Raw genomic sequence first — 19,102 nt, 5'->3', positions numbered from 1 at the left:
AGCCAATGGATTATCTATGATAATGGATTTTTTTACAACAAGTACCACAAAATGACAACAATAATCAAAATGTCACTGGATAGACTCTGCGGAGTTTGAAGAGAATATATAATTTTTTATCTTATTGTCCTTTTTTTCGGATGATATTCTTCTCACCCGGGGCTGAAAATTCCATCACTAATATCGTCCAGATGGTCGGGAAGAAATGCATCAGGCTTATAAGCGTGTATGAGTCCAAGGGTAGGGAAAAAATATTTCCTATGAATTAATTACGCACTTACGCATTTCCTACAACAGATTCAATATATGTGGAACTTAAGGCAACATCAATGTTTTGTCAATACTGTAAAAGTGCCGTAGTTGAGGTTTATTCTCACTCGACACTCTTAGGGCCGCGTTATGTCGATGGATATAAACTGAAACTACATATGCTGGACTACTGACCAGAAGTGTATTGGGGTATCCCAGTAAGCCGAGCAGCAGATCCTGCACCCAGTGTTAGGAACATCTATACCCATCAGGCAACTACGGTAGACTAAAGTGTGAAAAACATCATCGTAGCAGACCATAATGAGCCCTTCAGTTTTCGACTTTAGTCCTCTCGACCCGAGGAGAGAGTGTCGTTCAGTGTAGAACACTGAACTATTACTATTACTATCAATATTACCATTATCAGAATTATAAAATATCAATTTGCTCGAAGTTAATAGACACACAAATAAATATTCCTTGTTCTTTTGAAGGCATCAGAAACGGGTACAGAAATAATAATATAGATAATGTAGGTTTTTATACTAAAATGATAAAATGATAAATTTGTTTGGGTAAGAATATTCAGCGAACTCCAGCAAACTCTTCATCTTTTGATTTCCGTTCAATTATTTACGTATCTCCCGCAGTACTGGTGAATTTCTACTACATAAAAATGCATCCTTTACTACTTCACTTCACTACTTTATTTTTCAATTCTGTTACCATGGAATTTAAAAAAATGTCTGTTGTTTCAAATCAACTAAATTTCTCAGATCACAATAAACATCATGCCACTATTTTGATATCAATATTAATAATAACATAACGTACAACATTCATTCAACTCAGCTCGCAGAAAACAGGTTGAATCCGAAGTAGTAAAAATTATCATTTGATGAATATGTGACTATTTCTATTAAAAAACCACTCTCTGAATGAATAATTTTCATGTTTATTCCTTACAGTACTATATTCATTCCTACATAGAATTTCCCCACACTACTTCCAAAGTTTCTCATGAAGTGGAAAAAGGAGACGAAATTGAAATCAACTACAGAATGATTGAGGCGGATTCTTCACCAGATATCAAATACCTCAGTCCTTCCCAGAGAATGTGTAGGTTCGACGATGAGCCTATCACCAACGATGTTACCGGATACAGCCTCAGCATATGCTATACGGTTTGTCGTTACAAACTGGCTCTCAAACTGTGTGGATGTAAACCGTTCTTTTATCATTTTCTAGGTAATTCATTTTTGTAATAGACCGCTAGCTCTCCCCAAATTTCAAGGGGATCATATAATAACTTAAAAAATATACGTGGGCTGTTCAAAAAATAAGTAGAATGTTCAAATTTCGTGCGTGTTCGACGATTTTCTGCTATCGAAAAAAAAAAGCTGAAGGACATACCAAAAAGTGCATATCAGAACTGTTTCGAGGATTGAGAAAAAACTCTTGCACGAGTGTATTATATTTGAGGGGGGCTATTTTGAAGGGGATGAAATATAAATTGTTACAAGTTTTTTGGGAGAAATGAAAATTCACCTTATTTTTTGAACAGACAGCGTATATCTGTTGTAAGTGAGGATCTTGGAAGGGTGAAAACTATTATCCAATTGTAGGTGTGATTTGTCAAAAGTTTTTGTACGGCTTTCATAAATTTATGTACCAACCAATTGGTGCTCGAATGTCTCCTAACTAAACAAGTAGTATTTCATCAGTTCGGACTTCCACTGTCCAATATAATATAAATTGATTTGAAATACCTGAAAAAAAAATTAAAAAGAGTAACCGAAAATAACAATTTTATTGAACATAAACTGAAATCACAAAGAAATAAGTAAATAATAATACAAGCAACAACCAGAAAAAATTGAAATATTAATAAAAGCTGAAAATAAAAAAATTGAAAAATATCATTAATGAAAAATTAAAATTAAAAGATTCCAAACCAAGTTACGTCTCGACGTTTCGATTGTTAGTATCCACAATCGTTTTCGGGTGATAACTGGACTTATTCCTTCGAGATCTGACTATTTATAGGTCATTCGAGTGCTTTCATCTACCCCCTCTTCCCTCTCACCGCTTTATTGGTTTTAGCGGGAGATGACCGTTTGGCAAGAGTTGGTCGTTTTTCGCTTGATTAGAGGTTTCCATATGTTACGTATCTCTACGCTAACTTGACTAAATGCATTGTTGAACAACATATACGCGGCTTCTTTGAATTTTCTCCTAAACCAATATTCCTCTTTGTAGATGATTTCAGCTTTAGCCCACTTGATGTTAAGTTGATGAGTCCAAACATGCTCTGCTATTCCGGATTTGCTGGTTTCTCCTCGCTGTGTGTGTTTCTTGTGCTCAGCAATGCGAACTTTAATGGTCTCTTAGTTTCACCGATGTATGATTCTTCGCACTTGCAGGGTATCCGGTAAATGCAATTCTTGGAATCGCAGTCCGCGTTTGGTGGTCTGGTTTTCGTGAGGCTGCTAAGGATTTTTTTTTAATTCTATTTCTTTTTATTTTTGTAATTCTTTTACTTTTTGGTTGTTACTTGTTTGTTATTTCTTTGTGATTTCAATTTTTTGTTCAATAAAATTGTTATTTTTCGGTTAATCTATTTAGTTTTTTTTTCAGGGATTTCAGATCAATTTATATTATATTAGACAATAGAATTACGAACTGATGAAATACATTACGACACATTGTCAACCACCTTCAAATAAACAAGTAGTGATCTCTGAATGCAAAGGTGGTGAATGTATAGCTTTTATACAATTCATTTTTATATGAAAAGGTTCGCTTGTTTTATCAGTACGTACCTACACAATAATTATTTATGGTGTAGTAAACATAAGCTGAACCTCCTAACCCAGACCTGCATGAGGAAGGTGATTTGATGTTCCAAAACACTCAGTTACTTCAATACTCACTTTAAGGGCAAGAGCACACTACAGACTTTTAATCGGCCGATAGTTTGGTTGGATGCTTATTAGTGTATAATCGTAATGTGATTCCGCACATCTAAGCGATTCCAGTCGGCCGACTGAATAATCAGAAACAAGTTGGATAGGCTTCCCAATTCGGATTCAACTACAAAGTTGGACAACTATCGGCCGAGTTCTAATCAGACTGTGTGTTTATGAGAGTGCGCAGACTCCCCACTTTACATTTCATTATTGATATCTGATATAAAATATTATCTAGTACCTACTTTATCTTTGAATATATTTGCGTTTTCATTGCATATTATTTTTTCACAATTATGTCGAATATTGCCGAATGTTCAGTAGAAAATTTAATCACGGAAGTTGAAAAGCGACCTGCATTATATAATGAAGTATTAAAATAATATTCCGATGTTAATATAATAGCTTTCCCCGATAACATTCTTCAATACTTTCAATACAACGCGTCAATATATTATGTACATCAACAACTCTCCAGACTTTTCAGTTGGTGGTCTGCGCACCCGCACCGAACCGAACAGTTTTGTTTGAATAGTGTGCCCCCACCCAACGCAACCAGACTAAACTATCGCCCGATAAAAAGTTTGTAGTGTGCGCTTGCCCTAACTGAACGAAATTAAACATATATACTTCGGATCACTATGGATCGGTTTATTGTAAATATAAATTTGATTTTGAAATTTCTGGCCATAAAAAATACAAATGAATTCACACTACTACACAATTTAGAAATTATCTGAATGACCTGTTCTGGCATCTTTTACATGAAACTAATGTTATTCATGAGAAAATAGTAATATTCTATCTGTTTATGAAGTATATTCTTAATGCAATGCTAATGTAACTATACGTACTTTCCAAAATAATAAAAAATACTCACCGAGTATTAGGTACCGACAATATAATAATAAATTAAAAATTTAGGAACAACGCCCCCGAATGCTTTAAAAACTCTCGATGACTACATTGCTGGCTATACTACAGAACAACTCGACTATCAGATCAAAAAAATTACATCAAACACATATTCAAATATTTCAGTCAGTAAAAACAATAAAATGTAGAGGAAATTCAATTTAAAAAAATTAAAATATTTCGGAATCTTTTAAAAATGATAATGATTCAAATATTTTTTTCGTCGCCTCTTCAGCATCAGATAATGAAAGACGATGATTCATCAAACTGAAATTTTTCAAATATGAGAATAGGTTTGAAGTCTACTTTTACTTCCAGTTGCACTTGTGAAAAGCAAATTTCATAGGCAAAGGGTATGGTTCTATTAATATTGATACTCATCTTATATATATATATATATATATATATATATATATATATATATATATATATATATATATATATATATATATTATATATATATATATATATATATATATATATATATATATATATCTTATAATGATTGACATGAGATGCCATATAAAATCCTTGCTTTTATCACTCACACCATTGATGAATGTTCAACTAGAATTACTTTGAATTTCATTAGTTCGGACTTCCATTGTCTGATATTATATAACATGACTTGAAATCCCTGAAAGAACTAAAAAAGAAGAATTAAAAAATTTAAGAACGAGAATAAAAATGAATAGCTGAAAAAAACAATTATATTGAAATGGAATAATAGTGAAATCGAATACAAGTAAAAATGGAACAAATTGAACAAAAAATAAAAATAAAATTAAAAAAGTTAAGAGATTCCAAGCCAAGTTACTTACGGCGTTTCGATAGTTAGTATCCACAATCGTATTCGGGTGATGACTGGACTGATTCCTTTGTGAGCTGACTATTTAGTTATTTCACTTGTCTCTGCTTTCCTTTTTCCGCTTCACTGGTTCGAAGAGAGATGACCGTTTGACGCGAGTTGGCCATTTTTTGCAGTAAAGCGGGAAAAGGAAAGCAGAGACAAGTAAAAGTACTCAAATGACCTATAAATAGACCGTAGGAATCAGTCCAATCATCGCCTGAAGACGATTGTGGATACTAAGAATCGAAACGTCGTGAAGTAACTTGGTTTGGAATCTCTTTACTTTTTTAATTTTATTTTTTGTTCCATTTGTTCCATTTTTACTTGTATTTTATTTCACTATTATTTCATTTCAGGTTTTTTTGTTTAATATAATTGTTTTTTTCAGCTATTCATTTTTATTCTTGTTCTTCAATTTTTTAATTCTCCTTTTTTAGATCTTTCAGGGATTTCGAATCTTTTTATATAATATCAGACAATGGAAGTCCGAACTGATGAAATTCATCATGAAACATTGTCAATCACCTTTAAACAAACGTAGAATTACTTTTCTCACTCTGGCAAATTTGCCAGTCATTCCACTCATAAAAAATATAATCCTGAACATTTCAATTACCTCAAATCAATAAGTATTCTACCGATGTTCTCGAAAGTAATTGAAAAATCATGGAGATTCAAATTAGACAGCATCTCGTTGATAATAATATCTTACTCCTTCTTGATTGTTCGTGATTCACGATCAAAAACTTTCAAGTTAGGAAGGTGAATCTTGATTAATGGTTTTCACTTCTCAATTGAACTCATGCCTTCTTACAAGAGTGTAGGACTTCTCTTTCTTAGTTTTTCAATCAAATATCAACTCATGTTTATATATGATGCCTACATCTATACAAAAGTCAGTATACAGTGAAAACATAAAACTCCTTTCATAAATAATGAAGAAATTAGAAATTCTCAATTTTCCAAATAAACTATCAACCTTAACTTTTGGAAAAATTCACATCGATTATCGATGCTACGTACCTAATAGCTCTGCTGGAAGTTATTATTGTGATGATCAAAATGAACAAAATTTGTTTATGGGTACTCATATAATTGACTAAAAATAGATGGTATAAATTATAGAACCAAATATCAAAATGTTCAATAGGACATGTGCACGCCTGAAAAATATAAAATAATGTTATAAGTAATCATCTTTAATGAAATATGAATAATATATATATATATATATATATATATATATATATATATATATATATATATATATATATATATATATATATATATATATATATATATATATATATATATATATATATATATATATATATATATATATATATATAAATAAAATCGAGAAAAGTTCCCATTTTGGAGCCGTTTTCAAGAATTTGATGTGACTTGACGCGGGGGCCTCAATCTGCCTAGTCCCCAGGTCTCGCTGCGAGTTCTCTCTAAGGTCTCAATCTGCCTACTCTTTAGATTGAACTGAGACGTCAAGTCACATCAAATTCTTGAAAATGGTTCCAAAATGTGAGCCGAAACGTCGAATATATATCTGGTGTTGGATTGCCGATACTTGTTACTTAGAATCCGACTTTACCTTTCTTATGGGTGTTTTTCAATAATAAACAATATTGACCAATTGAAAAATTGAAGTCTTTTTTGGGTCGTTTTTCTGAATTTTTTTTGTAAGACGATTGGTTAGAAAATATCCTAACGCAAGTAGAATCTGAATTTATGGTAGCTTCATTAGACTTTTTGAAAAATCAACCCCCAACTCGGGTTATCTTTTTCACTTCTCCAGAAAGTTCAGATACACCACCCACAACTGACTGCTGACACTTTATCTACTTCAACACTATACAAATTCTGAGAGATATAATATGACTTCTAAAAATTTAACAGGGACTTGCAAATTCTTTGTGAAACAAAACTGAACTCAACAATCTTTCTTTTGTTTCTATTTTCCAGCTAAAGGAAAAGTATGTGACATTTCTGGTTTGATCTGCTTATCCAAATACGCCACTCAGCTGACACGGGAACCTTCACAATTAGGTTGCACTTGTCCACAGCCTTGTCATTTGATTTCCTATCTACCTCTCAACCCGAAATACACTAAATGGTATATAAATGAGTGTATAGGTAATGATTGTCTGAAAATAACATTTTTTAGGAACGAAGGTGGTTATTTTGACGAGAGAATAGCCTTCCGATGGGGTCTCCTTCATCCTACTACCAAATATCGCAGAGATATACTATTTGGATTCGGCGACTTGATTGGTACGAGTAATTTCAGTTATTTTGTCATCCACCAAAATAATAGATATTCAGGGCTGTGAAACTGAAAAAAGTGTGCATTTTGAGGTCTCTTATAAAAATTCGATTAGCGTTTTCTTCAATATGTTTATTCAACCGACAATACATGGATTTGTCGTTACGGCTATGTCGTCACGTAAAACACCAAGACTATAATAATAATAACCGGACCGGCAGTCCAGGCGCGCCCGGGAATGAGAACTCTATTCTGCCTCCGGTGCCAGCCGTGGGTCCACAGGGCTAACCACCCGGTGGACCCAACCCTTGGTTCCCAATAATCGAGGAAGAGTGCCCCACAATCGACCCGCTCGTAGGGGTCAGAGGCAAGGTGGTGGGGCCCGTAACGATGATTTGCCTACCAATGACAACCCTGGCAACGACAACGGACGCTTTGAGTGGACGCATGAGCTGAGAGATAGCCTTAGGCATTGCTACGAGAGTAGTGAGCCCGCGCGAAGAGGATGCATAGCGAGATTGCATGCTCTGTGGTGTGAAACACATCCGGAGCATGCCGCCTTTTCCGCCCAAAATCTTAGAGATTACGTATCCTATCTTCGGCGGCAGGGCTATATAGCTCCTCCCCAGTGGTAGAAGTGACAGTTCTACCACCCGTTGGCACGGCTGGAGAGGAAACTCGCATCATGCCACCAATGGAGTCAATCAGAACACGCAGGGCGCTCCACAGGATTAGGCCCCTGAAGCCACAAGAACTGGCTTGTTTGGATGCGGAGGTTCATAGTATTCTAACAGAACACTATGAACAGTCGGTAGCCAAGCGGTTCGGCGTGGGTGCTTTGTTCACTCACTCGAATTGACTGCCGTGTTGGTCGGTGGTTCAAGCCCTAGTCTGAACGATCGATCTTCACTTGCTACCGTCCAACCCGTGTTAGGAATCACACGTTAAAAGGTAAGACCTCGTTAATCCTTAGCTCGCACAAGTTTCTACTTCTGAGGGTTGTCGTTCGTAGGGGTGCGACAGCTGGTTAACGGAAAAACAGATTTTAAACAGATTTTTTTTTTAAACAGAAGACGCTGACATCTGGTAAATCAACACCACCGTTTATAACGTCGTTCAATCGCTTTCCGAATCGGAAGGACGAAATCCCGGCCTTGCGGTTCGGAAGATTGAACGGCGTGTACACAAGATGAAGGCTAAGATCACGTCGGCGAGACAACACGCGTCTCGTATCCAATGTTTGATGGATTACAGGGCGGCCAATAAGCCTTTCACGCCCGCTGTGCGGCGAATAGCCGCCAATCTACGACGTATCTCTCACACTTTAAGCCAAGGCGTGCTGATGACCACCAAACAGCACTGCCTTGATAGGATACGAATGTTAGTGGCTGCTAAGAAGTCACTATTGAGGCGAGCGAGAAGTATCTCGGAAAACCTTAGGTTCCGCGACAAACCTTCTCGCTTATTCCAAGAGCCTTCACGTGTTGTAGATAATCCGCCGACCGCTGATCAGGTGGAATGCTTCTGGAAGGATATCTATGAACACCCGCAGCCACTCAACTTAGACACTCCAGCCCTAGTCAGTTCGAAGCTTTCAACAGAGAGCTCCTAAGAATTACAGACCGATAACATGCTTGAATTCGTGTTATAAGTTGTTTAAAAGCATCTTATACACACAAATACTCTCCGCAGTTGGCCGAGTGTTCAAACGGATATACGTGCAGAGAGGGTCGAAGAGAGGAGTCGCTGGATGTAAAGAGAACCTGCTCATCGATAGATGTGTAACGCAGGACTCGATACAATATAAGCGTAACCTCTCTATGGCCTGGATCGATTACCGTAAAGCATTTGATACAATTTCGCATGAGCTCATCTTGCATTTGCTCAGATGCCATGCGGTACCCGATAACATAGTGAGATGCATTGAAAAACTGATACCACTTTGGCGAACTCGCTTCACCATAACATCTGGTCAAGCAAGAGTCCAAACCGAGTGGGTCACTTTCAAAAGGGGTGTATTTCAGGGTGATTCTCTCAGTCCCTTTCTCTTCTACATCTCACTATTGCCATTATTCGTTGCGCTCAGAAATACTCGGGGTATAACTGTGGCACCCCCGGAAACCGGAGGCACAAGGTCACCCATCTGTTTTATATGGATGATCTTAAACTTTATGACTCTGGAGAGAAGGATCTCCATCAGTCCTTGAGTGTGGTGGAAGAGTACACGCATGCTATCGGTATGAAATTCAGGATAGACAAATGTGCAATGGTCCCTCTCAGAAGAGGACGATGCGGGGACTACGGAGAGGATGTGTAGCTCGTAGATGGAAGCATCTTACACCATCTGGATGCCGAAGAGACGTATACTTACCTCGGGGTGGAACAATGCCACTCACAAGAGGTAACAGCAGTGAAAAACTCTCTCCGCGGCAAGTATCAGCACAAACTTCGACAGATCTGATCATCGGAGCTGTCGGGAAAGAACAAAGTTGCTGCAACAAATATGCTTACCGTTCCAATCTTACTTTACTCGTTTGGAGTAGTGAAGTGGACTCGGGAGGAGCTATATCAACTTGACGTAAAAACCCGAAAAATAATGCATCTCTATAGGAGTTTGCATCCCAAATCGTCCGTTCCACGGTTGTACTTCCCCCGACAACAGGGAAGCCGTGGACTTTTGAGTTTGGAGTGTCTACATGACAGAATGGTACTGGATACAGCCTGTAAAGTCGTCAGGAGTTCCGATCCCTTTCTCTGCATGATCTGTGACCATGAGAGAGCAGGAATTGGAGCATTTCTCCTTAGGGCAGCTGCCCGAGCAGCTGATGAACTCGGTATAGTTTTCGACTCTGAACGAGGTGACCACAACTCTGTCACCGAGTTAGAACCCGTTCAGCAAAAAGCTCAGATAAAAACCGCAGAGATCACCTAACTTCTGCGGAGACACAAGGATATGCCACTGCATGGGGTCTTCTTTAATAACATTGGAGACCTTGGCTTATCAAAGCGCCTGACGTTTGCTTTTCTCAGGTCGAGTGGGCTGAAGTCGGAAACTGAGGGGTTCATCATGGCTTGTCAGAATGGTGTTGTCAACACTCAGTCTACCGCAGTCGTGTGATGGGTATAGAGGTTCCTGACACAAGGTGCAAGGCCTGCCGCGAGTCGCCAGAGACCCTAATGCACTTGCTATCAGCATGTCCAGCATATGCGGTCTTGGCTTATATCCATCGACATAACGCGGCCCTAAGAGTGCCTAATTGATTGGAACTATTCGTTTCCCACCCTCAAGCTCATACAAGCTAATGAACCTGATGTAGTCCTTCTCGATCACCAGAACAAAACGATATTTGTCGTGGAGTTTTCAGCTCCTGGCGCGACGATTATCCCCAGAAAAGAGGAAGAAAAACGGATAAAATATCGAGATTTTCTCTTCGAACTTCGCAGACTCTATCCAGATCACTCTGTCAAGATGGTTGTTCTGATTATTGGAGTCCTTGGTGGAATGATGTCCTCTCTACTCTCGAATCTTAAAATAAAACCGGCTTGCCGCACAAAGGCAGAAATCTTAGCCGCACAGATGCAGAAGGCTGTCACTCTAGGCTCACTGCGTTTGTTCAGGGCACATGATTCTCGGACCCAATGATCACTCACCCCATGATGTGGGGAGTGGTCATTGGTTGATAATGATAGGGCCTGACCAGCGCACACTACGGGGAAAAACAAAATAATAATAATAATAATAATAATAATAATAATAATAATAATAATAATAATAATAATGTTTGTTTGAAGGTGATTGACAATGTTTCGTGATGAATTTCACTAGTTCGGACTTCCATTGTCTATTATATAAAATGATTTGAAATCCCTGAAACAAGTAAAAAAGAATAATTAAAAAAGAATAGTTGAAAATAACAATTATATTAAGCAACAATAAACCTGAAATGAAATGATAGTAAAATAACCTACGAGTAAAAATATAATAATTGAATAAATAAAAAATTAAAGGAATGCAAAAAGAAAATAATAAAAATAAAAAAGTGTAGAGATTCCAAGTCACGTTAGTTCACGACGTTTCGATTGTTGGTATCTACAATCGTCTTCGGGTGATGACTGGACTGATTCCTCCGAGAGATGACTATTTTATAGGTCGTTGAAATACTTTCACTTTCTCTACTTTCCATTTTCCGCTTCACTGATTCCGTGAGAGATGACCGATTTGGCGGGAGTTGGTCATTTCTCGTTTGATGATGGGTTTCCATATGTTTCGTATATCTACGCTGGCCTGGCCTTTACACCAACGTTCCGGTCGAAGAAGCACTCCAAATCATACAGAGAAAGCTATCCGAAGACGGGAACCTGAAAGAGAGAACGAATCTACCTATAGAAGTAATTATGGAATTACTAGGATGCTGTGTACGAAACTGTTATTTCCAACTGAAGGACGAATTCTTTACACAAGATGAGGGACTGCCAATGGGATCGCCACTTTCACCAGTCATAGCCAACATATATATGGAGTGGTTTGAAACTCTGGCCATTGAAGAAGCCCACAAGAAACCTCGAGTCTGGTTGAGATATGTTGACGACACCTTCATAATATGGAACCATGGGAATACTGAACTAGACGCCTTTCTGAAACACATCAACAGCGTGAGACCTTCCATCACTTTCACAATGGAGAAGGAAATCCACAATGAATTGCCATTCTTAGACGTTTTGGTGAAGAGGACCGACACTAAGTGGGAAACATCTGTATACCGAAAACCCACTCATACGGGACATTATCTGAACCACGAATCCAACCACCATCAATCAACAAAAAGAGGAATCATCAAGACTCTATTAGACCGTGCTTTTGGGCTTTGTAATACAAAGGAAGGTCTCGAGAAGGAACTAGACATCATCAAAAGTGATCTTCAGCGGAATGGATACTCCAAAGCGATGGTAGAAAAGACTTTGGCCAAAAGACAGCAGGAGCCTCGCAAGGAAGAGAAGCCGTCACAACCAGTGGTTGCACTTCCCTACATCAGAGGATTATCGGAGAGGATAAGAAGAATTGGTTCCAAGTACAACATTAGAACCTGTTTTAGATCCGGTAACACTATCCGTAGCAGCCTCACAAAAACCAGGCCCCAAACGCAGACTGCGATTCCAAGAATTGCATTTACCGGATACCCTGTGAGTGCGGAAAATCCTATATTGGTGAAACTAAGAGGCCATTGAATATTCGCATTGCCGAGCACAAGAAGCACACACAGCGAGGAGAAACCAGCAAATCAGGAATAGCAGACCATGTTTGGACCCATCAACACAACATCGAGTGGTCCCAAGCTGAGATCTTGCACAGAGAGGAACATTGGTTCAGGAGAAAATTTAAGGAAGCCGCATACATGTTGTCCAACAACGTATTCAGCCAGGCCAGCGTAGATATACGAAACATATGGAAACCCATCATCAAACGAGAAATGACCAACTCCCGCCAAATCGGTCATCTCTCACGGAATCAGTGAAGCGGAAAATGGAAAGTAGAGAAAGTGAAAGTATTTCAACGACCTATAAAATAGTCATCTCTCGGAGGAATCAGTCCAGTCATCACCCGAAGACGATTGTAGATACCAACAATCGAAACGTCGTGAACTAACGTGACTTGGAATCTCTACACTTTTTTATTTTTATTATTTTCTTTTTGCATTCCTTTAATTTTTTATTTATTCAATTATTATATTTTTACTCGTAGGTTATTTTACTATCATTTCATTTCAGGTTTATTGTTGCTTAATATAATTGTTATTTTCAACTATTCTTTTTTAATTATTCTTTTTTACTTGTTTCAGGGATTTCAAATCATTTTATATAATAGACAATGGAAGTCCGAACTAGTGAAATAATAATAATAATATCGTTTATTATGCATAAAAATACATTTATACATAAAAGGAAAAGGGTTAGCCAAAGGCTATCTTCCACCCCTCTCAAAAATTATAATAAGAAAATAATTATAAACACACTTATTTACTGTCATAACAATAATAGAGAAGAGAAAAAATAATACATCAAATAGTTGCTAATAACGCTTAATATTCTTAACATTATTTTGGTCAATTTAACAATTTCATTGCACTAACATACATTGAATTGAATTTTTTTTTAATTAGCACTGAGCAGTAAGCATTTGTGATTTTATTTCTTTCTTAAATTGATGAATGTTATGATTTAAAAGGGGTGAAATTCCATTCAGATAAGCCCCATAAGAAAAACATTCTTGAAATTTGGAAGTACGGTGCCTAGATATGTTGAATGAGTTAATTCTCAAATTGACCATATGTATGTCAGAATGCCTGCTTAATAAACTATATAAATAACTATACTAAAACCAATAATGATTGAGAGTAGAAGTAAGCCCAGTTGACAGCAAATCGGGGGCGTGCTTATCAATTTTTGAGAGGGTTAAGAATGAAAGAAAAATTCTTAGTACAATTATTTAAAATATTCATACACATTTTTTATTTATTTCATTAAAACTTTGCAATATCGTAATTTACCTAATCGTTGTAGTCATTAGGTGGGCCTTATGAAAACGGAGTAATAATCGTGGTAATTATAGTAGGTACCAAATAAATTAACAATATTAATAAAAAACACAATATATATATATATATATATATATATATATATATATATATATATAACTTTTTTTCACTATTGGGTTGCAGCAATTGATATAAGTGAACTCTTTATAACTATTCTCAAGCTTTCGAGTAACTTAAACTCATCGTCAGGGGTACTAGAAAATACAAATTATAAATTTTTTTATAATAGAATATAATATAAATGTAAATGTACAAATTTTCTTCTAATCTTCAACCTCAGATTCGTCACTGTTGCTACCGCTATCATCAAAGTGAATTATGATTGGTTCAATATTGTGTTCAATACGGTTGTCTACGTCCCACATTTTCTGCTCCTCTTTTAAAACATGCTGCATGCATTTCTTCCAGTCTTCTGCAGAAACAGTTCGAATAGCTTCTTGTAGGTGATGTTGCACGTGCACTAATTTAAATGTTCTGTTTTCTCGTGCCACATATCCTTTTACTTGCGCCCAGATTAATTCTATTGGGTTTAATTCGCAGTGGTATGGTGGTAACCTTAAAACTGTAATTCCACGACTTAACGCCATTTCATCCACTGCTAATTTTTTATATTTGTCTGTGTGTAATTTTGTTAGCTGAAGTAGTTCTGCCTTTAAACTATCTTTGTTATATTGGATGTTCTTATTAATTAACCATTCTTGAATTGCTACTTTTTTCCATGATTGTTTCGGTAATGGTTCTAAATGTCGACTATGGTATGGGGCATTGTCCATGACGATGACAGATCCAGGTTCATTTTTCAAACACCTCCGCATTCATCTCTTCATGATAGTCGCCTGTTTTCTTAGATTTAAATATTAATTCACCATTCGGTAAAAATCCACTGTCGCTTCCTATATGCGTAACTATCAGACGACTACCTTTTCCAGATGGCTGTTTTAACCCAACTGACAAACCTTCAATAGAGGCTTGTCGTGCACTTGTTACATTACCATCCTGCCATACTTTTTTGACCGTATGTCCTTGGTTAACCCATGTCTCGTCCATGAAGTACAATTTTTTTTTGAGCTTCCGAAATTCGTCAATTTTTCTTAGATAGTTTCTTCTCCATGCTATTATTTCTTGACGTTCAATGAGAATGCTTTTCCTGTCAACTTTTCCGTACGTAAATTTCATTTCGTGTACAAGTCTCCTAAAAGTTTCTTTACCCATTTTTGGGACCAATTCATGATCGCTAAGTGCCTCCAGAACTGTTTGTAGTGTGGGCAGCTCATTTCAGAAAAACAAACTGTGAATAGTTCTGCGTATACTGGTTTTGGCTTCTTCATCAACTGTGATTTTTTTTCGTCCGCTACTAGTTTTTGGCGTTTGTACGTCCTCATGAATTTCTGCTTCTCTTAGTATTTTGTAAATCGATGATTTTGGTACACCGGTATAATCAGAGCACATATCAACTAATTTATCTTCTGTTATTGTGGAACTTAATGATGTAGAAATGCCCGGTTGGTTATTCGGAGTTACACACGTAGAATTGCAGCACATAAGCACAAAGTCATCTTTTGGTGGCTGATGATCTCTTTCAAGACAGTGAAATACTCGCAGTACAATTTGTTTTTCTCTTACTGACCGAGACTCCGACCGTTTTACCTTTTTCGACGTGGAAGGCCCGACCATGTCTCCCATTTTTTGAGTAATTTGAGAACGGCGTAGAAATATAATTATCTAACGCCTAAACACTCATTAGCACTATTATTTTCACCAAATGGTATCACTACACGTCGATTGCTGACTAACTTAACTGTAAAACGTACAATCCACGCTGTATAATTCACAAACCAATGATACGCTCATGGCTGCAAGTACATTAGTGAGGACTGCAACGATGAGATGGAAGTTACGGTAAAGTGACAAAGACAGAAATATCGTTGCGTACAGCGTTGCCACTACTTGTAATAAATATCTAACACTATATAGAAAATAATGAATTTTAACTGATCAGTAATCAGGAAATGTATAAGTATTACTCATTACAAGCTCATTACTGATTTTTGTCATAAATAATATCTTTTAATCGTACTAGTATTGTGTATTATCTATAATTTGCCACAACCTACAACTCTACTGCTTACTATATTTTGATTCTGCTATAAACTGGTAACGTAAAGTTTAGATATGACAACGCGCTTTAGTCTCAATCATTATTGGTTTTACTATAGGTGTTTTAGTTTGAAGCAACTTAAACAAAAACATTTTCATCAATATTTGATACAGGTAATCAAAATACTTGAATGAAAAATTTGAATAGCATTGGTACTTACTCAAAAGATCATTCATAGATGGTTTGAAAATTATTTATCTAACAGAAAACAGTTAGTGTGTCTAGAAAAAAATGCCAGTTCGTTGAAAACTATCACTTGTAGTGTTCCACAAGAGTCTATTTTCGGTCCAGTGTCATTTTTGATTTATAATAACAATAAATAAAATATGAATATAAAGATAATTCTCACTTGTTGGTACACAAAACCTTTCACATTCAAAATATAATCAATTTTGATGAGATCTGGAATCATAGGTCACATTCAAAGTAAACACATACTTCTGAATGATAATATGATGATAATTATAAAAATAATAATATTATAATTTTACATGGAATGAATCATGATCACAAAGCAAAGTAGTAAGTACAATGTAAATGAAGTAGAAAACAATGCGACCACAAATAATCCCTATCCTTACTAATATTATAAATGCAAATATAAGTTTGTTTGTTACGGTTTCACGCGAAAACTGCTCAACCGATCATCATGAAATTTTGTGCACATGTTGTTGGAGGTATTAGAAGTAACATAGGATTCTTTTTATGAAAAAAAATTCTTGTGAGATAAAAAACTTGGCAAGTCGACTTGCCACTTTGAATATATCGCTTGTATTCAAGCAGTTATTTCTACTAGAAACTTTTCTTGGTTATTTACACTTTGTTTTCAATCTATACAGGGTGTCCCATATAAAACTCCGCGGGCAAATATCTAAAAAATGAAAAAGAATATCTATATTTCGTAAAATCAGATAATTTTGGTGTCAAAGTGTCCTCTTATTTACGTAGAAATCCAGCACGAGGTGTCATCCGTTAGGGCGTTGCGACACCGACGCCAATTTTTTTAAATAGTAACCCAGTATTTTCAATCGGTTATTGAATTCTGCATTAAATTCGGAATTCAGCCATATAGCACACTTGTATTTTTCCTTGAATATTGATGAAAAAATGCAATTTTATTGCGTATTATGAAGATGGCCATGAATAAGTCAAATTGAATGCAATAATACGAGTTTGATAAAACGACTTCATCAGTTATGATTTCATTGTCTGTTCAATTTCATCTAGTTGCGTATTTCTGTACAAATTAAAATAAATGTTTGAAATCACCAAAAAATATGTTACTTTGGCCATAACTCGACTAACATGATGATAACGAAATCAATTAGTGATAACAAGAATCATTTTAGTAAGTGTTCGAACTGCCTCCCTTCACGTAGAATACACATATTGCATCTTTTTAGTAATTCCCGATTCGTGACAGCTAAAAGCGTCTCTCGCGTTATGGAAGCACAAACATTTGTGATACTATTTTTCAAATCCTCTACATTTTGTGGACGTCGTATATAAACTAAGTCTTAGATATATCCCCACAAAAATAAATCTAGTAGAGTCATATCTGGACTTCAAGCTGGTCATGGTATTGGACCCTTATTTCAAATCCATTTCTCATTAAAAATGTCATCCAAATATTGGGTAACTATTCTATTATTATGTGGAGGTGCCCCATCTTGTTGAAACCATATATTCAGTCGAGTTTTTATTGGTAAATTCTCCAAGAGATTTGGCAACACATGTTGTAGAAAAACCAAGTACCTCTCCCCATTGAGAATTCCTTCGAAAAAATTAGGTCCTATCAAATAACCATCAATGATTCCGCACCAAAAATTAACTCCCCACACAGACTGAAATCTCGTTTCTTGCACCCAATGAGGGTTTACGTCAGACCAATAGTGACAATTATGTTTGTTTATTATACCGTTGTTATGGAAACGGCTTTCATCACTCCATGATATTTTTTTCAGTCCACCCGTATTCATCATGAATACGGGTGGACAACCATGCAATGAAATTCAATCTTCTATCAGCTTATCCTGAATATGGGAATATATTTCAGTTATTAAAAATGAAACATGAAGATTCTCACCTGGATGTAGTCCTTGAACTTGAGCCAAATGTATTTTGTATAAATGAAATTTGTTTTTGACAAAATACGTTGTATTACGATTTCGAAATGTCTCAATTGATTGCTACTTGTCTGGTGGAACTATATGGTTCCAATAACATTTGACCCAGTACTGCAACACTGTGATTCTCATCAGTAGCCGTTTTTTGGTTTTTTTTCGCTTCCATTCATTAAAACATCCATTTCGTGCCAAAGATTTGGCTAAGCCAGCGAATGTTTTGTCTGACGGTAATTTTCTGTCAGGATACCGATTAGCGTATATTCTTACTGCTTCTTTTGAATTCCTTCTTGCTTCGCCATAAATACATTTCATATCCAACTGCATTTGAAAATTAAACCATTTTTCAATTTTACGAAAAACCAACACAAAACTGAATACACTTTCATCTGATCTGACAGGTTTTCTGACAGATCGATAAATACATCATTACCTTTATTTTGATTTATTAATGGCCCTCTTTATAATACGCAATAAAATTGCCTTTTTTCATCAGTATTCAAGGATAACTGCAAGTGTGCTATATGGCTGAATTCAGAATTTAATGCAGAATTTAAAGACCAATTGAAAATACTGGGTTGCCATTTAAAAAAATTGACGTCGGTGTCGCGACGCCTCAATGGATGACGCATAGTGCTGGATCTCTACATGAATGAGAGGACACTTTGACACCAAAATTATCTTTTTTTTCGAAATATGTATATTCTTTTTCATTTTTTAGATACCTATTTGCTCGCGGAGTTTGATATGGGACACCCTGTATATACAACTAGCAACGCACGGGTGCGGAGCCGGGGTAGGTTGTATATAAGTTTGAAGCTGTATGAAAATCTAATAACAGAATTACCAGAATAAAATAGTGAATATATCAAAAGGAATTTCAAAAGTTTTCTTCAAGAATATAATAAGCTTTTTCTATCAATAAGGCATTCTATGTTCTTAAATTCGACAGGTAAGTGATTATATA

The 19,102-nt window shown here is 36.2% G+C and overlaps 1 protein-coding gene across 3 annotated transcripts in view; it reads left to right on the top strand.

Annotated features, from left to right (window-relative positions):
- The window catches only part of LOC111512344 (sodium channel protein Nach), a 67,141-nt gene that overhangs the window by 46,608 nt on the left and 1,431 nt on the right, over positions 1-19,102 (top strand). For 2 of the 3 annotated variants that reach the window (XM_074182644.1, XM_074182645.1), the window contains exons 6-8: positions 1,218-1,497; positions 6,961-7,111; positions 7,163-7,269. In XM_074182644.1, the coding sequence (XP_074038745.1) occupies positions 1,218-1,497; positions 6,961-7,111; positions 7,163-7,269 (538 nt within the window). Of the gene's footprint in view, positions 1-1,217; positions 1,498-6,960; positions 7,112-7,162; positions 7,270-18,856; positions 19,088-19,102 lie in introns of all 3 variants that reach the window. The other variant, XR_012467310.1, reaches the window with a different exon arrangement.

The sequence above is a fragment of the Leptinotarsa decemlineata genome, unplaced genomic scaffold (assembly GCF_025532065.1).
Source record: "Leptinotarsa decemlineata unplaced genomic scaffold, Ldec_3_MD MMD2_tig00026328_RagTag_RagTag, whole genome shotgun sequence".
Classification (NCBI taxonomy): Eukaryota; Metazoa; Arthropoda; class Insecta; order Coleoptera; family Chrysomelidae; genus Leptinotarsa; species Leptinotarsa decemlineata.
The sequence above is the reverse complement of the archived record's forward strand: the minus strand, read 5'-3'. Positions and strand labels throughout refer to the sequence as shown.